This window comes from Myxocyprinus asiaticus, chromosome 33 (genome assembly GCF_019703515.2).
Source record: "Myxocyprinus asiaticus isolate MX2 ecotype Aquarium Trade chromosome 33, UBuf_Myxa_2, whole genome shotgun sequence".
NCBI lineage: Eukaryota > Metazoa > Chordata > Actinopteri > Cypriniformes > Catostomidae > Myxocyprinus > Myxocyprinus asiaticus.
In genome coordinates, this window is record NC_059376.1 from 25,076,222 (window position 1) to 25,096,892 (window position 20,671).

The window sequence follows — 20,671 nt, forward strand, 5'->3', positions numbered from 1 at the left end:
GTCAGCCACGTTGGCTCATTCTCTGGCAATGCTGTGGTTGCTGTGCAACAACTACACCAAGGTAAACAAAAACATATCATTATATAGCAGTTTAAGATGATATGCTATTGAAATGCTCAATACATTGACTGACATCATATTATGCATATACAATACACTCCTTAATTCCACACACTTCCTCACCTCAGCACTATATCACCAAACCTTAACCACTGCTGCTTACCAAAGTTTAGACAGAACCACAGATACAAATATGTTGTTTTATGTCTTTCATTAACACCCCATAAGTTGTCAAGGGCATATCCATGGAGCTGTTTTTCTTATTCCTCAGTGCCTCACTTCTAATTATATTAAAAAAATGCTGAGATGTAAGGGTTGAATCCAGGTTTGTTTGTACATGTAGATAACGTAGTGCTGTGCCATCAGTGTTTAGGTTCTTTGACTTAAGTGTGGATTAACACTAATGACTAAAGTCATGAGGGAAATTAATAGTCAGACTGCTCCACTGTTATTCTGGTCATAATGGAATTCTCCTTTAGGATTCCTTCTGCCTCTGAGATACACCTTAACTCCCCCAGATCTCATATCAGACCACAATGTATTTCCATCATTTCACATACAGCTCTCATATCAAACAACATTTAAAGGGATAGTTCATCCAGAATGAAAATTATTTCGTTACCTCACCCTCACATTGTGCTGTACTGTGTGTATTTCATTCTCCCATGGAATACAAAAGATGTTAGGCAGAATGTTAGCCACAGTCACCATTCACTTTAATTGTACTTTTTTTTTTTCATACAATGAAAGTGAATGGTGACTAACATACATCAAGTGTCTAATTCATGGAGGCTAATATTCTGCCTTATACCAACTTGTGTGTTTCATGGAAGAAAGTCATACAGGTTTGTAAGTACAACAGGATGATTAAATGACAGAATTTTCATTTTTGGGTGAACTGTCCCTTTAAACTCATCCCTCAAAGTCATTTGTGTCAAGAAGTATTGCGAGAACTGCATGCAATGTTCTAAAACTGTGTTTATTGGAGTCCTACAGAAACCCTACACCTAACCCTGTCCTTAACCCTACCACTATATCTAACCCTTAACCTAACTTCATTAACAGCGAATGAGACTCTCACAAGACGTAGGCTTCCGGGGTGTTACATTCAATACAGCCCTCAAAGTCTCATCAAAGTTATTCTGATTCAGCTTATTGCTCTCCAGTGTAAAATTGTAAGACAATTATTGACACATTTGGATATGTAAAGTTAGGCCTGCTCAAAGTCCTGTGTGAAGACGCAAAAGCCGGACTAAATTAAGCCTGCTCTGACCCACCTCAGCCTAGTATCAGAGGTAGTTCTGAGGCTGCTTAAATTCTGTGTAAATTAAATGCAGCAGCCTTAAACTTTGTTTTTGTTATGAGAGAGCATATATTTCATAATTTAGTTTCAGATTTGAAAGAATAACTTCATATTTTCAGTTGTTTCATGTTTCTGTTTTAAAAATGTTGTTTAAAACATTAATCTCATAACATTATTTATGCAGTTGTTATTGCATTTATGCCTGCTCTGAGCAGCATTAAATGGTCTGTGTAAATGCACCTAAATGCCACTTTAAATGCAGCTTCTGTGCCACCTTTGCTGTGTAAAGGTGGCTAAAGACATGTTGATGGATTTAATAAGTGTCTGTGTGTATAGGCTCAGGAGTATGGAAAGAAGGCTGAGGTATCAATCCAGGGGTTGAGTGAGCAGAATACTCTGAAATAGTTCATCCAGAATCTCCTAGAACATGCTGAAAAACACTCGCAATTAGACTACCCACTAAAATACACTGCAGACCTCCCATAACACAATAAACATCTGAGATGTGTTTCATACTGCAATATACAGCACAGTGAACAGCCCCACATTGACTATATAATTCTTAGGCCTTCTTTACACCTGGCATTAACATGTGACTCGTACACAGACAGTATCTGGATATTCTTTAGCTGTATTGCATTTACACCTTGCATTCCAATGAGTCTCCAGCGTTATATCAGATACAGATCCCAAACTGAAAAAAGCCACTGACATCTTATGTAGTTGTATGCGGATAACAAAACACACTTGCATTTACGCCTTCATCGCATGTGTTAAGAATCCGTCCCTGACCACCCTCTAAATGTTTTAGTGATCCAATCACAATGCATCTTAGGTGCATTTGCAGCTGGCTTTTAATGTGGTCAGGTGCAATCCGATTGTGGTTCGATCACCGGAAACGCATATTAATTTCAGGTGTAAAGGGGACCATAGTGCCGTCCTGTATAATTTCATATACATTTGTGATTCTACTTAATGTGGTGAGGGATAAATAGACAAGCATCCAACACATTTTCAGGTTCTGGACATTTTTAAAATGTCTTTATTGTTGTTATTATCGTTATTATTATGGCATAACATAACATCAATGTTAGCGTTCCATCACTAGTAAATTCTTGTTTTGAATTATACAACTTATCTTGGTTTTTGGCATTTTGTTTCCCACTTAAAAAAAAAAAAAAAAAGGCAATGAAATGAACACGCAGTCTCTAAACATTTCCCTTTTCCATACCAGTGAGTTAAGTGTTCATTAGCAGCAACTGTTGTTTTTCCATTTTAGACACTGTTAATTGCCAATGAATAAAACGCTTAATTCACATAAATCAGGGAGTATTGTGGTACCTTTTCAATCAGAATGATCAGTACTTGGTTTAGTTGAAGTCGATGTTTTCCACTGTGGCAGATCAAATGATGCCATTTTAGCTCTCAGTTCAGACGCGGGAGTGTAAAATCTGCTGTGGGTGTTTCACACAGGCATCTGTTATTTAAGATTCATCTCTCCATTCTGAATGAATTTTGAACTAAGTATTTTGATTTGTAGTGACACAGGTTTGAAACTAAACATGGGGAGGAAACTTCCTGTTGTGTTGCACTGGAAGTGGAGGCAGAGCGTGTAAGAGTTCGACAACCATATGGCATGTTATACCAAACACCGAAAAGTGTCAGAATTTACAGGGACACTTGTTCTTGTGTGGGATCAGGTAGAGAAAGCAAGTCTCTGGTCGCATGGAATGATGGAACACATCACACACAAGACGGCAAAACACTGCGCTTGAGGCGGCGGTGAGAAGAGTGTGTGCGTATCAGGTGGTAAATATCTGTTCGAAAAACTCACACTAAAACCAGTCATCACTCATCGTCTTTCCCAAGCAAGATTATCGCATACAAACCAGTTTTTCCTTTTTCAAGAGAAGAAAAACTATAAATAAAGGACAACAAAAGACAACAGAACACTAAATATTATAAAACAAGAAGTGTAACTGTCTGGTCTCACAGCATCAATTTCTTAATATTTTATAATTGTTTGTCCATTTGTTTATTGAAATACATAGGCAGGACTGTCAAGCATGAATGTCACATGTTCCAAAGGAGAGGAATTTGATCAAGGCTGCTTCCCTGAGTTGACTAATTTAAAACCTACAGTCTTACTGTAAACAGAAGATCATCTAAATTTTAACTTTACTGTAAAGTTCACTCAAATTCTGAATCACAGCATGAACTGCATTTTCATTGATCTTAACTGTGTGACTTCTAACATTGTAAACCATTCGAGCTGGTCTGGATTGTGAGTTTGGTCCATGGTGAATTTGAGGTTTATTGTTATGTGCATTTTGTCTTAAACCTTAAGACTCCATGCGAATGTGCATATAAATGTGCCGAGTTTGGTTCAAATATGATCTGGATTCTTAAATTTCAGTGAGAATGTCCAGATGTTTCTAGAGTTGCTTAAAGTTAAAGAAAATAATTAGACTTGTGAAATGATCTATGCACTAATATATCCTGAGAAGAGTACTGCAAATAAATGGAGATTTAAATCAATACAATTCCTGTTTTTCTTTCTGGTTACCATTGGCTTTTGAACCACTGGGCTGAATTAAGAGACGTTTTAGCACCCATTTGAGTTGACACTTCAGTTTTATTGTTGCAAGATTTATGTACAAACAAATCGTTGAAGACAAATGGCTTATTCATCATCAGCGTTTAGTGTTGGCAAAATGTTCAGCCCTCGTGGTAAAAACATTAGAATTTAAAATTCTACTTTCTCTAGCTCTATGCAACTCACTGCTCAGACCCTAATATGTGGAAGATAATGATTTGCCTTTAAGGTGACAGACATGCAGATTGGCATGTGGTCAATTGCAGATCTGAATACTTGACATTGTAAAATTATGCTTGTCACATTACCTTCTGTAGGACCAATCCATGTACATGTTTCAACTAGTTCAAAATGGTGCATAACAAGGATTCTTAAAATGGAGGCCTAATTTACAGAATTACCAGGTAAGTGATGCTCATGAGAATTGATTTAGGGCCAGTTCCTGTGCACCAAATTCTCACTTGCACATTTAGGAATGTAAATGTTTATTGAGTCACTCAATTCTTGCTGACACTATCAGAGCAAGTGAAATCTTTATGCATATCCTATCAGCAGTAAATTCATTAACTACAGGTAGCCATTGCAACAGCCCAAGATAAGTCATACTCATTCTTGCTTTAAAGAGATTGAGGGGCCATCCAACTAAACTTTCCAGTTTTTAAATTTGCTGTCCCTTTATGTGTTCTCTGAGGGCAGGGAGGCACATGCCTTTGTATCACAGTGGGCAGCTGAATTTGGGTCCATTCTGTTGCACTCTCTCTCCCACCCACACACAAAAAGCATTCTACCTTTAGCCAGCCTTCACCAAAGGGTTTGTAACAGACAAAATTCATTAATTCTCTTTTTTAATACAAATTGTAAAATGTCCTTGAGTTTGTTTACCCTAACCCACAGTATGTACATCAGAATCCAGTTGGATGTGTAGCTGAAAGATTACATATGGGAATCTTTTCCCGATAAAACCACTCTACAGTACATGCACCCTCAAATTAGTGGCAAACGCATATTCAGCTGGTGCACCACAGCCTAGCTGGAGTGTACACGATCTAGTGCACTTCCAAACTGCACTGTACACTTGAATAATTCTATAGTCTGTCAATGGAAAAGAAACATCAGGGGAGCAGCCTCAGACAGGGGTTTACAAGGAGGGTTAGTATGATTACACATGTGCATCTGTATCATGTCCACTTCAGTATGTGTGTCGCTCTGCAATGTTTGTGTATGCGTGTGTGTGTGTGTGTGTGTGTGTGTGTGTGTGTGTGTTTGTGGCTGTGATTCCAGCTCACTCAGTCAACAGTTTTATCTCACTCGCGAGTAGGGAGTTGATATTGTAGGTGGGATCAGTGGCGACAGGGGCAGGGCCTGTTTCGTTTAGATCCACCTCACTCTCACTGGAGGTGGAGCTTGTGCTCATGGTGGAGACGCCGTCGGGGATGGCACATGTAGCACCAGGTGGGCAGATCTCGTTGGGGATACACACCTCTCTGGGGATGATCACCTCAGTGGGAATAAGCACCTCGGGCTCGCTGCTTGTTTCACTGGTGCTGGAAACTACAGAAAGCAGTGACATTTTCCTGCTGAGGCGGCTTGGCAGCAGGGAGAGGGCGTAGTCGGCCACGATGCCCGCCACATCCATGCCACAGGCCTGGTCGAAAGCGATGAAGCCCACATTGGCATTAGCCTCACACACCACAAAGGAGCCATCGTTCAGCTGCAGCAAGTCGATCCCACACACGTCCATTCCCAAAATGTTGCACACCTGCACAGCCAGCTGCTTGCCCTGCTCACTGAGGGGGCACATCATTCCCACACCACCTAGAAAGGGAGAGCGTGTAATCATGAGCAGAGGCTAATGGGGAAACACCTTTGGAGGTCATCATAAAAAGTTACTGCATAGAAAAGTTCCTTGCATGTTTTGTGGCCAATACATTTTCATATGCTGTCCATCACTGCAGTGGTTCGTAATGAATTTAACCATTCTGGTTTAATTTCCTCTTTATGCTTTCGGTTTCATTAATGATTCTTTTAGAAATTTTTAGCAAGAATACTTGGACATAAGAAATGCAAATCTTACTGGATGTGCTGCTCTCAGCAGACTGTTACCAAATGATGTGAGAATGTTATATTTAAACTAGGGATGTGCATGATTAACCGAGTAATCGAGTACTTATTCTGCACCAGCTACTCGAGTATTATAAACACTACTCGAATATCACAAAATCATTTTCTTTTGTGGATTTGCACAATGAGCAGCGTGGATTACAGTTTTCCCTCTGAATCTCACAAATCTTGCTGTTACAATTGAGTCCACTAGGAGGCGCTGCGAATGTGTCATCAAGGTGTTAGGTGGGAGAAGAAATCATGGCGTCTGTGCTTCTAAAGCAAAGCCAAGTTAAATTACAAGGCAATACTTGTAATATTTAGATTCTTACTGAAATCGACTTAATTTATTTTGGTTCTGCTTTTATCGGTGGAAAAAAAATGCGAAGCAAACTCGGAAGCTGATCAGACCAATATGTGTGTATTTGTTAAATCTCTGAACACCATCAGAGCACAGCTGATAAAAAGCAAACTTTCACCACTTGTTTTTCTGAATAACAGCAGCATCTGAAATGATAAAAATGTGATACCCTTTATGTAGACTCAAGACTAAGAGTTTATATATGATCATTACCTTCATGCCATCAGTTTTGGTTTTTATATAAGCTCCAGGTGAGAGCAAATATTTTTATCCACACATTTTTAGTAATGCATATTGTTAGTATTCTTAGTAATGCATATTGTTCATTTAATATTTCCCAAATGATAAACAGCTTTTTTTTTTTGTTATCTTATTTTGAAACCATTCTTGGCAACGTTTGTGAATAAAGCAAAATGTAAATTTCAAGTACGTGTTAATTTTAACGTGCATTTTAATTTACGAGTAATCGGGTACTTGCTTTTTTTGTGGGTTAGAGTACTCTACTACAAAATAACTCGAAAATGCCCATCCATAATTTTAACAGAACAGATTTTTGCAATGGCGCTTTTACTTTTCAATCAAGATACTTTCATTAATTTTTCCAAAATTCCACCAATTACAACAAAATACATTATATGCATCTTTAACTACACACTGTCATATCAACAACCATCCAGTAATAACTCAAAGTCGGGCATGAAGAAATTAATTCACTGAACTTGTGGTAAGTTTTTGATTCACAAAAAAAATGCCTTCATTCAGGAATCGGTCTACACTGGTTCCACTGTTCACGCCGTAGATTCAAATATGCCGACTTATCCGTGTCATTCATTTGAGAAGTACTTAAGTACATTGAAATGTGTTTTACTTCTGTCCGTATCGTTGGAAAATTGCACATTCAAGAGACATTTACAGAACCACAAGTGATTAAAATTACTTAGTATTATTATTTTTTTAATGGAACTGAATAGGAAACTAGTTCTCGGTTCTCAACCCTAGTGGTTTTCAACTGGTTTTGCTTCAGCACCCACATTTTACATTGTACATAGTTGCAACCCAGAAGCTGGGATTTCATCCAACAATTTTTGTGCATTTTGAAATTGTGCATAAGAAATCCTGAATGGAAACTCTTGACATGAGAATAAACTCTAAATTCTCTTAAAATTTATGTGCTAGGAGGAGATGGATTTACAATGCTATCTCATGAGAATTTGTATGTATTCTTAAGTAAAGTTTGGCTCTAGCAAACGTACAATCTCTCACCGAAACGTACAATACTGACGTATTGTCAGCATCTAAACGTCATCATTTTACATCTTAACACTTACAGAAATGTATAAATGTTTACGTGTACTGTCTGAATGGATTAAAATCAAATAATCCATGGAATTAATCAATTCATCAATGAGATTAGTTAAATGCCATCACATTTATTTAATGCAGTTGACATAAGACATTTTAATTGTTTAATTCAGTTCTGTGTGATTTCTGCAGCCTTATACAACGTTTTAAAGGATTATATCACTTTAACCAAGACTAAACTTTAAAATGTTAAAATGAATAAAATCTCTGTAATCATTTAATAATTTATTAAGCATTTAATTTTATTTTTGTTTGCCATGGGACACAAAAGAAGTTTTCAGAATATGCCAAAAAACAAAAACCACAAAAAGCACCACTAAACAATAATAAAAATCAATCCATAATTTTGTTTCTCTCCCCTTTTCTCCCCAATTTGGAATGCCCAATTCCCAATGTGCTCTAAGTCCTCGTGGCGCTGTAGCGACTCCGGGTGGCAGAGGACGAATCTCAGTTGCCTCCGCGTCTGAAACAGTCAATCCGCACAACACGTGGCTTGTTGAGCATTACTGCGGAGATATAGCGCGTGTGGAGGCTTCAAGCTATTCTCCGCGGCATCCACGCAAATCACCACGCACCCCATCGAAAGCGAGAACCACATTATAGTGACCACGAGGAGGTTACCCCATGTGACCCTACCCTCCCTTGCAACCGCGCCAATTTGGTTGCTTAGGAGACCAGGCTGGATTCAAATCCATAAATTTGTTAACTATAATCCAAACCTTCAGACTGCTTTCTGTGAAGAACAGACCCAAATTCAAGCCTTTTATTCAATGATCTCAGTCTCAATCCGTCGCAGCACCCGCTGTAACAATCAACATGCGTTGGTTTTGTTTCAAAATTCAAAAATTGCCGCATCAAGCATTACAACCAGCGGTTTTACGGCAGTGATGTCGAATACTCATTGGCTCTCAAGTGTCTCGTGACTGTTTGCGACATGCCGCATTCTGCAATGTATATGTTTGAATGAGAAAAGACATGTTTTTATATTGTTGAAATGTGGTTATGTTTAAAGGTTGGGGTAAGGTTAAGGGATTTAAAATATCTATGAAATAGTACAAATTTACAAATATATTTATAATCGATTTGTGTATTCAAAATGTTACATTTCTAAAGCTGTAAATATGTAAAAATGTTTACAATTAAGATGCTTTCAAACATCCATATTGTAAATTTTAGTGTCTATCCAAACATACAAACATGTACATTTAAATGCTACAAATATTAACGTACAAATAGCTACGTATATTAATGAGATCAGGCTGGGATTTACTAGAGTTTCACATCAGTTAAAATGCACATTAAGGTGATGGAAACAGTTTATTCCCAAAACGATAATGCGTTTTGACCATTCGTGCACATGTTATGAGTGTGCAGTAGCTTGATGTGACTGGCTCAACGAAAGGTCTGACCTTAGCACACAAAATTTCAAACACAGCCCTAGACATTCAAAAATATTTAACGCACAGCTGGTCATTGAAGTAGGTCCTCACAATCTGCCAGGACAGTTTTGAGCTCGGGCGCTCCCTGGTATACAGAGGCTGGTGGCGTATGAGCATCGCATCCATTTCGGCCCTCATTATATCATATTTATTCTGCTGCATCTCCAGGCAGCATTTAATCAAACAAGGTACAATTGCTCCAATCCTGAAAATAAAACTCTCTCCAGAGCAGCTGCTCCATCATGACAAGGCAACTCCCTCAAGATAATATGCATGACATAATGGAAATGCACAACAATTAGTATTTTCTTTAGTCAAATTTTAGAAATGCGCTTAATGTGAAACATTTAGATGAAAACCAAGCTATTGCCGGATTAAAATAGCTTATTGTTCAAAAGTAAATAATGTCCTTCCAATGAACTGCATTGGCCAAACAGTATGGTGAGTGCATGTCACAAAACCTGCCCATGTTAACATCGGTCTTCTTTGGATAACTTCTATCAGTTTAAAGATGATTCATTGTAGAGTTTAATTGGACACACAGCTTTTGATGTCAATAACAAGATTTGGGAAGTGTTTTCTACTCCCTTTAAAAAGATGTCAAGCCTTTTATTTTGCCATCCCATCTATGCATAATTATATACAGTTGAAGCCAGAAGTTTACATACACCTAAGCCAAATACATTTAAACTCTTTTTTTCACAATTTCTGACATTTAATCTTAGAAAACATTCCTCGTCTTAGGTCAGTTAGGATCTCTACTTTATTTTAATAATGTGAAATATCAGAATAATAGTAGAGAGAATGATTTATTTCAGCTTTTATTTCTTCCATCACATTCCCAGTGGGTCAGAAGTTTACATTTGTAAACAGTTTACAAATTTAGTAGCATTACCTTTAAATTGTTTAACTTGGGTCAAATATTTTGGGTAGCCTTCCACAAGCTTCTCACAATAAGTTGCTGGAATTTTAGCCCATTCCACCAGACAGAACTGGTGTCAGGTTTGTAGGCCTCCTTGCTCGCACACGCTTTTTCAATTCTGCCCACAGATTTTCTACCAGATTGAGGTCAGGGCTTTGTTATGGCCACACCAATACCTTGACTTTGTTGTCCTTAAGCCAATTTGCCACAACTTGAGGTATGCTTGTGGTCGCTGTCCATTTGGAAGACCCATTTGTGACCAAGCTTTAACTTCCTGGCTGATGTCTTGAGATGTTGCTCCAATATATCCACATAATTTTCCTTCCTCATGATGCCATCTATTTTGTGAAGTGCACCAGTCCCTCCTGCAGCAAAGCACCCTCACAACATGATGCTACCACCCCCATGCTTCACGGTTGGGATGGTGTTCTCTGGCTTGCAAGCCTCACCCTTTTTCCTCCAAACATAACGATGGACATTATGGCCAAACAGTTAAAAAAAAAAAAAGTCATTAGACCAAAGAACATTTCTGCACAAAGTAAGATCTTTGCCCATATGCACTTGCAAACTGTAGTCTGGCTTTTTTATGGCGGTTTTGGAGCAGTGGCTTCTTCCTTGCTGAACAGCCTTTCAGGCTATGTCGATATAGGACTTGTTTTACTGTGAATATAGATACTTGTCTACCTGTTTCCACCAGCATCTTCACAAGGTCCTTTGCTGTTGTTCTGCGATTGATTTGAACTTTTCGCACCAAACTACGTTCATCTCTAGGAAACAATGTGTCTCCTTCCTGAGCGGTATGATGGCTGCGCGATCCCATGGTGTACTCGCGTACTACTGTTTGTACAGATACCTTCAGGCGTTTGGAAATTGCTCCCAAGGATGAACCAGACTTGTGGAGGTCCACATTTTTTTTTTTTTCTGAGGTATTGGCTGATTTCTTTTAATTTTCCCATAATGTCAAGCAAAGAGGCACTGAGTTTGAAGGTAGGCCTTAAAATACATCCACAAGTACACCTCATATCAGAAGCTAATTGGCTAATTGTCTAAAGACTTGACATCATTTTCTGGAATTGTCCAAGCTGCTTAAAGGCAGAGTTAACTTAGTATATGTAAACTTCTGACCCACTGGAATTGTGATACAGTCCATTAAAAGTGAAACAATCTGTCTGTAAACAATTGTTGGAAAAATGACTTGTGTCATGCACAAAGTAGATGTCCTAAACAACTTGCCAAAACTATAGTTTGCTAATATTAAATCTGTGGAGTGGATAAAAAATTAGTTTTAATGACTTCAACTTAAGTGTTTGTAAACTTCTGACTTCAAATGTAGTTGCATTTAGCATTGTTTGTTTCCCTGCTGTGTGTGACCCTATCAGAACAGACCTACGACTCATTTTCCAAAACTGCAACCCACCAGCATTACTGGACCACATTAATTCACTGTGGACGCTGTATTAAAATTTATTATTTTATGAAATTTTAACTACATTTTAATATCAAGAGCAGGAAAGCCAAGTGTTTGTGAACGCGTACCCAGAGAGCAGTTGCTCTGCATGCGTCCATCAGTAGAGCAGCGCAGCATGGATCCAATCACTCTCCCGCCAACCAGTACCACTCGCACATCCCGCCCATGGCTCTCCTTTACATACTCCTGAAACAGGTATGGGGCGTCATGGCGAATCAGGTGACAAAGGTCTGAGAGGTGGTGCTTATCTCGGGCCAAGAACACAGCTTTACCTGTACAGACCAAAACATGCACCACACAATCAAAAAACTAATATGCCTACATATGCCATGTCAACTCAAAGTGCAGAACTTAGGGTGAGGAAATGTACACCGACTTCCTCTACTACAATTTTCAGATAAAAACAACATATTTTAGAAACTGCTAAGAGCAAAATGGAGTTATGCAATATCTAAGATGTAACCGTATTACCGTAGGCTGTAATCACTAAAATTCTAAAGCAAGATAAACATTTTTATCTGCATGAGCACCGAATAGAACAGGAGTAAACTGTAAAATTTCTGACTTGCAGGTATTGTTCACCCAAAAAAGAAACAATTTTTCATGTTTTTCCAAACCCGTATGACTTTCTTCTGTAGAACATAAAAGGAGATAAAGTAAAATGGTGACTGAGGTTAACATTCATTGCATGGAAAAAGATGCATCTAATGACTCCTTTGGTTTTCCACATAAGAAATAAAATCATACAGGTTTGAAATAACATGAAATACATGAGGTTGAGTAAATAAGAGAACTATCATTAAAGTGCCTGAACCTTCATTTAAAGAGTCATGTGCTGTAAATGAAATAGTGTCAAACTCATCCCTTTAACACACAGATTACACAGACCAAGGTAGCAGCATACATTTTCACACACTACAGAATGTCCTTCTCATTTTCAATTAACACAAGGAGGAAGAGAGTGTGGAAAGAAGAAAATTAGATAGTTGTCATTTAACAAGTCCAAAGTGATGTGTAAGGCACTAATTGCAGAGAGACCCCCCTTTAGAGCAATCAGGGGGTTAAATGCCCCTCAAGGTACAAAGGTGATTGATCAGGACAGTGATCTCAGTGCAACTCTCCAGACGTTCAACCATAATTGACCCCATTGCCCATTAGTGAGAAAAGACCTTTAGAAACATGTCACACCCTGATAAAAGGTTAACACTAGGTCTGTTCCAAAACCTAGTGAGCACTTTAAGGCATCATAGATACAATACCGATGCGAAGGCTATTCCAAAAGGTAGGCATCTTAATTATGCTGTCTCTCAAGATCTCTCTTTTTTGGCCAATTCTAAGGTAGCATCATATACAGTATGTATCCTGTCCTCTGGTAGGCAATCCCAGAATGCAATGCAATGAGCTCGGTGGAAAAAATAAATCCGAGATAGCAGACAAAGCAAGAGGAATTTTGATAATTAATATACTTATCCATTTAGTACTGTTCAATCGAACTGAAGTTTGACGTAAATGTGTGTGCACAAGTCCTGCTTTACATAACCAGGGTTCCCACTTCATTTGACCAATGAATTTCCATGATTTTTCCATAAACAATCCAGTCGTTTGTGATTACTGGATAAGGAGCTTAAAAAATGTTTTTATAAAGATTGTCCTTAAAAAAAGTCATTTCTAGCCAATGAAATATTTTTAAGCCAACAAGAAAATGTATTCACTAAGGAAATTCTTTACTTTTTATTATTAATTTCCATGACTTACCCAGGCCTGTAAATCACATTTTTGAAATTTTGAATATTTAGGCTACATGACTTTCTGTGACCGCGAGAATGCTATAATGCAATAACTTCGGCAATTCACTCCAATCACAAACATTTTATTAAAAGTTTTATGAAAATTACACTAATGATTAGTCACTGGAGCAGTTTTGGTGCTGGTATTTGATACATCACTCGTATTTTTGAATGCATCTCTGGTGTGTATGATGCTGACCCCTGATAACCATTTATTGAATGATACTGATTTATAGTGTTGTTCATTAATTAATGGTATTAATTGTATCAGTTTTGTTTAGGTTGGGCCGCTGCTCTTTGTGGTGATCATCAAGTGATATCTCTTCTGACCGTGAGACTCTAAGCTAATTCAGAGTTACTTTGGTGTAACTCTGTAGATCAGCAACTACCGTTAAAACAACAGCAGTTGCAAAGAACTGATGCATATCAGCACACACAACTCACATTGCTTGAGAAACTGCAGGACAAAGGCTCTCTCTATGCAATGAGAGAGGAAGACAGACAGCCTTTGTCTTTGGGAGCTACTAGATCACTTTATTCTGAGATTTTGAGATTCAGCATGCTGTATAACTTCTTTACGTGTTCTTAGGGCTATTGAAAGTTTGTCAGCACCCAGATCTGAAGTCTAAAGTTGTGTAACAGCACTGCTTTGAGTTCCTTCAGTCCCCAAAGAATTGATTATGAGCAAAGCTGTTCTGCGATCAGTGCTTTACCTCTGTGTCCGCGAGCATTCTTCACCACCACAGGGTAACCTAGAGGCTCCGCTTCATCGATCATCTTGCGGAAGTTGTCATGTCCCCCTGGAGACGCACACACACGTTGGTTAGTGAATATGTAGTGAATGTCTTTTAAGTGAGATTTGAGTGTGAGATTCCAGAGCGAGATGCAAACTGCTCTAATGAAACAACCAACACTAAGACATTCAATGTCCATATGAGAAGGAATGACAGATTGTTTTTGCTACGCACAGCTTTTTCCATTTCCTGGTCAGCACTTTGTCCAACTACGTGGCCATTTTTTGAAGGTTAATGGCTCTAAGATATGCAAGGAAAATTTGCATTACAGATGAAACATGATTGTCACATGTTTGACAAAACATATGTCCATGATGAAACAGACAAAGGATATGGGGGGGGGGCGACAAAGGAACAAAGCAGAAGAGAAGGGAATGGGTAGAAATATAATTTGAGCTCGAATCCAGCCCATGGTAAGTACAAGTGCTGGGGTTTTCTGTACCCTGTGCACCATTACACAAATACTCTATGCTTTTGAAGAGAAAATGGCTCTTTTTGGATGCAGCATTTGTTAGGCTGAGCAGATGAACTCTAGTAGCTATAAATGGGAGGGGGGGGCAGAGAGAGAAAGAGGTATGCAGGGTATGTCAGACAGGCCTCTGCCAGGAACACGTCACCACAGCAGATGTAACTGCTGTTATAAAGCCCCCTCCCAATCTCTTTCTCCCTCTGTTTTTTATATATATATATATATATGCTGTCGATTTCATGTGTTAGTTAATTTAGTGCAATTAATTATTCAAAAATAACATGTTAAAGAAACTAATGCAATTAATCATGTCCTTAGACCGTAATATGGAATATTCCTACCATCGGAGCAATACAAGCTTGAAGTACCACCTGTTTTCAGCAGGGGGGGCAGTAAGCGAAACTCCAACTGTATAAGCAACACGCAGCTTAACAGAGAACGAACCAAACTTAGGCTTAGTTGACACTAGCGACAGCACAAGACGAGAACGCATTCTTGCATTCAAACAGCTGAACGGCATGCAATTCCAAATGCAGTGATCTCGACTTGAGATGTGTTTTTCTAAGTTTCAAATTATGTTTAACTTTACACAGCAACCTAAAAGCACTATGTTGATGATGCGATGCAACCAAAGTGAGACACTCCTAAAGTGTCTGTCTGGGGCAGGTGTACATGGACGTGTTCTTTTTAAAAAAAATTTTAATCCCCTTTTCTCCCAATTTGGAATGCCCAATTCCCACTACGTAGTAGCTGCCTCCGCTTCTGAGATAAGTCAATCCATGCATCTTATCACGTAGCTCGTTGTGCATGACACCGCGGAGACTCCACATGTGGAGGCTCATACTACTCTCCGCGTTCCACGCACAACTTACCATGCACCCCATTGAGAGCGAGAGCCACTAATCGCGACCACGAGGAGGTTACCCCATGTGACTCTACCCTCCCTAGCAACCGGGCCAATTTGGTTGCTTAGGAGACCTGGCTGGAGTCACTCAGCACACCCTGGATTCGAACTCGTGACTCCAGGGGTGGTATTCAGCATCAATACTCACTGAGCTACCCAGGACCCCCATGGATGCGTTCTTAGACAAGCCCAATCTCAGACATTTTTAAGAATTTAATTGCAAAATGGATTGCTGTGGACTGTATGCCAATGACAGGCTTGTTCAACAATATGGAAATAAGCAATATTTTGCCTTCTAAAGTTACTTTTACTATGGTTTTATCAATGCTTTACTCGTCTGCCAGAATAACAAAGCATTTTAGTAGAGTTCAACCCGAATGCGTTTATAATATAACCATGTGTATAGTAGTCTAAACTATTGATTTTTATTATTATTATTATTATTATTATTATTATTTTTGGCACTGGTCGATATTGGAAGCCAAATAAATTTCTTTTTTTTTATTCCAAAAATGTAAATAATTTTATCTGTTATTACAGGAAAGCATCAGCCAGAATTTCTATACCAGTGCATCTCTAGAGAAAGTTGCATTTCTTTGTAATTACTGTATAATTATGTATAATGTTTTTATTCCACATTGGGGATTGAAGTGTTTTGGATGTAAACATGAGTTTGTCTCACCGTAGGAGTAAGTGTCCGGCAGAGGGACTCCGTGCCCAGCGAGCTCCTGGAAGGTCCAGAACTTATTGACACAGTTAAGGATGGCCTGTGGGCGGTTGACCAGACGGCAGCCTATCTTCTCCAGGTGACGCAGGACAGTGATGTCACTGTCCGACTGGACCCATGGGGTCGGAACGCGCACCACTGCAACCTGTGGGTACGAGGTCACAATCTCTTGCCCAACCCGTAGACCTGAAAGAGACAAAGAGACATGAATAACATGCTGCAGTGCTTTTTCAGTGCTGGGACTTTGAACAGCAGTCTGTGTTTCAGCCAGCGCAGTATTATGTGGAGGGATTACAATCATGTAACCGGTTAACCAATGAGAGCCAGTGTTTCATTCGGATACATCACCCCTTCTCTCTCCCTTGCACAAACACACACACTCAACATATGACAGATGAGCTGGCCACGGTTCACAAAACACCACACACACACACTCGACACCATCTCTGTAATACAAAGTAGCTGAGATCCATCTCCTCCAAAGCAATGTTACACCAGGACTGAAACAATTAGTCGACAAAGTCACTATTAAAAAATTGTCAACAAAAATTGTAATTGTCGAATAGTCGTTTGATATCATTTAACGTAACACGAGATCATATGAAACTCTAATGATAACGCGCGAGAGCAGCACTGCAGTTCGCGCCTGACTGAGAAGAGGAAGAATTACACAGCTCACAGTCCAGATGCACTCTAAACTTTCCAAATAGATTCAGGTGATGTAGATCGCAAAGTATGAGGGAATAATCCAAAATAATTAAATACAGAAGCACTCTCATTGTGAAATAAGCAGAGCAAAACTTGTCAAGCATCTTTAAAGTAAACACCCTGGCGTTACACCTTTAATGCAGTTATATAAAATGCGTTATAGCTTTATTAAAGTTCAAATAACAAGGAAGCAAGTCATATAAAAAACTACAAACTCTTCTATGAGTTACGCAAAGTGTCCCGATCTAAGGGGGAGAGACTGTAACTGCACCCGGCTGATGCACACTCTGTCGCGGGGACGCTTATCCCTCGAGCACACGTGCGCTTGCTGCAGCTAGATTATAACGTGATGGCTCGTGACTTATTGAATCATAATATAGGTCACTGTGCATTTCTTATTGTGAAGAAAATTGGCAATACGCAGCTTTATTAATAAGAGAGAGTTTGTTTTTTTGTGAGTTAAAAATGGATTGAAGTGAACCAAAAGATGAGTGTCTTTACCCCATTATCCACAGCAACAAAATATGTTTTTGATGTTTTGGCTTGTTTTCCAAAAATAATATCTAAAACTCATTTAAAAAAAACCCTGACATTTACTTTAGCAGCTATACTGCAGAATAAAAAATTGTTATCTGAGAATGTTGAACATAACATTAAAAATAAAAATATTTAAAAATATCTAAAAATCCTTTAAAAAAAAAAAAAAAAAATGCATTCACCTGAGAAGCAGCATATACGATATTTAGACTTGCTTTTAGAGAACAGATCTTGAATATAAGTGTATATTGTCTTTACTGCACTTGCAGAAGTATAACAAAGTGAAAAAAATACACTTATATACAAAATACACTTGTATTTAAGATACATCCTCTTAAAGCAAGTCTAATATCGAGGGTTTATCCTGCATAGAGAATTAAGAGGCGGCCGCCTCCGTCAAATTTCGTGCCACCTCCGACTGTCAACGAAACTCAAGCAGGCAGTCACGTGCACAGATAGACCCCAAGTGGTGCTCAAGCACCCACTCTCTTTCACTAGATAAGTGCCCTTTTTGCAAGTCATTTCTTATTTTTTTTATTTATATTTTAGTTTTTATTTAAATTTGGCCCTTGGCATCAATTCTCAATTAAACGTGTGCCCGACATCTGCATTTAAGTTGTAATTCTGCGAGACCACATGAGCCCCTGCCCCTCTTTGACATTCTTTGTCACAGCCTCCACACAACATTGAAGTCTACCTGACCAGCCTTAATTTGTGACAGCCAGGTAAGGATAATATTTGCCCTAAACTTCAACATTGTTTGCCACTGCTGTGAAATTAAACCACTATAAAAACAAGCAAGCTAATCAGCTGTTGGCTCAAAACAGCGTCGTGCAGGGTCGGAAATGCCCCCAAAATTCAATATTTGAATTGCTAATGTTTGAGTTTTTTTTTTATATTGATAACATAACATAGTCAATCCTCTGTGGTCACCGGAGGCACGATCACCTGACTTTTTCCCTGATAACAGGGTCAGACAGATAAGAGCAAGACATCATTCAAAACTATAAAGGGTTTACTTTTATTTGTGTATACTCACAATAACAGCAAAACGTTGTGGTTTTGTAAAATAAAGAAATCATAAAGGATGCGCTTTCTGCCGTCTCGGTCTCCGTGAACTTCTGTCTGGAGCGCGTCACGATAATGAACCGAAACTCAGCGTATACTTGCCTCGCAGACATGAGAAATATGTCTATAGAAAGCTTGAATTGTCTACTTTTAAATGAATCAATTTAAATTGAAAAATATTCTCTGATTGTGTAATCCATATGAAACCAACGAGAGGTACAGTCTTTCCTGTTTGATCTCATTATCGTTTTTGGAAGACACGCTGTGAATTTACCTCAGAAGAAGAGCGTGATTTGATACGGCCTAACACAAAAAGTGTCCCACAAAAGTTAATTTTGTGAGTGAAAACTGGAGTCTACAAAATCTATTGTGTTTCATGGCCTTATTTCAATGACTTAAAAATTACTAACCACGCATAATCTTGATTTTCTCAAAAATGCAAACATGTACATCTTATGTTTGGAGGCTCTTATGTTACAACACTGCAGAGAAAGTGATGCAGTTTATTTATTCATTTAGTTAATTATTCATGCTTGACATGATGACTACAACCATGTCAACTGTATCTGTGCAAAATTTTGTATTGTTATCTCAAAGCAAGTTATGGCATTTGGAGCCAAGGTAGCCTTTTTTTTTATCAAAAGTCACAAAAAAAAAAAAAACTCTCCAAACAAGTGATCTGAGGGTTTTACTGAACCTAAGAACTACTTACATTTGTAAATGTCACAATAAACCAAAAACATAATTACATAGAATAAGTAACAAGTAATAAGATCCAGCACTGTTTCAGTTGTGTGCATGATAAATCAAGACCTGTCAATCTAAGCGATCAGTCCAATCCAAGCTGTAAAACAGTGGCCGATTGGTCTCTACACATCGTCCCTTCCCACCATACCCACCCACATACCTGAAATCAGAGATGATCTTATTATCGGTTTAAGAGGTTAATTATGTTTGCTGTTTGTTAACTATAAATGAACACATTAGCTGTTATGTTGTATTTAATTTAATGTTGAACAGGTTAGCTTTTTTAATTAAATATGCTTTAAGTTGATAATTGTCATTTTCTTCAATCATCTAATTACTAGAACACCTCAAATATGTTGCTCGTAAGTGTTTACTTCTGCCAGTGGAAGGCATGGTACAAGTGTACGTGTGCACGTGATCAGGATGGTACCACCTCTGCTTCATTTTGTGCCAGAAAAAACTCTTATATGTTGCTTCAAGTAAATGTATCTTGTTTTAAGGATTTTTAGACCATTTTAAATGGAAAACAAGACAAAAACACTAGATTTTATTTGCAGTGAATTTCTTTACTGAATTAAACTTAATAAAAGTATTTTTTTTCTTTAATTCAGTGAATGTCATTTAGAGGTATTTTAAAAAGATGATTTTGTCCTCTGTATTGTTAGCAAGCACATTTAATACAACCTTTTAAGTCAGGGCACAAGCTGAATAATCGGTTAAGAGCTAATGATTAATCGTTGCAAGAATTGCCGAATAGTCGTTCCAATAATCGTTAGATTAATCGATTATCAAAATAAACGTTAGTTGCAGCCCAATGTTACACAAAACTGCAGAAGGACATTTGCTTGCTTCACTTCTCTATTAAGGCGTTTCTGCTGATTCACTAACCCAGTTTAAACGTATCTAACCCACTGTTTAAATAACACACAATTTTGCCATTGAACAAAACAACAGCAGAAGAAATTGAGAAAGGATTTCAGAGAAACTGCATGAAGCCAAGCATGTGTCAGAGCATTTTAAGCAGCGGCAAAAACAATAGCAGGAAGTGTAAAAAAGTGCGCAGAAAAGGAGCCATGAAAGCAAGAGAGACAAAGCATGAATGTGTCTGCAATCTCTCTCTCTCTCCGTTTCTCCGCCATCTTAGGATGGAGCAACACACACATGCGACTCAGCATCTTCACAAGCATCTGCTACCTCAGCACTCCCTCTTCCTCTCATGAATAAAGGCAGATGAGACTTCAATACATGAAGTTAAAAGAGTAAGAAATGAAAACGTGTGTGTGTGTGTGTAATATATATATATATATATATATATATTA

The 20,671-nt window shown here is 38.3% G+C and overlaps 1 protein-coding gene across 2 annotated transcripts in view; it reads right to left on the bottom strand.

Moving 5' to 3' along the window:
* Positions 1-2,374: 2,374 nt before the first annotated feature.
* Positions 2,375-20,671, bottom strand: part of LOC127424193 (beta-citrylglutamate synthase B) — a 28,989-nt gene continuing 10,692 nt past the window's right edge. The window contains exons 2-5 of one of the 2 annotated variants that reach the window (XM_051669164.1): positions 16,248-16,478; positions 14,112-14,198; positions 11,680-11,883; positions 2,375-5,774 (exon numbers count right to left, since the gene is read on the bottom strand). In XM_051669164.1, the coding sequence (XP_051525124.1) occupies positions 5,242-5,774; positions 11,680-11,883; positions 14,112-14,198; positions 16,248-16,478 (1,055 nt within the window). In that variant the 3' untranslated portion in view covers positions 2,375-5,241. The remainder of the gene's footprint in view (positions 5,775-11,679; positions 11,884-14,111; positions 14,199-16,247; positions 16,479-20,671) is intronic. The other variant, XM_051669165.1, reaches the window with a different exon arrangement.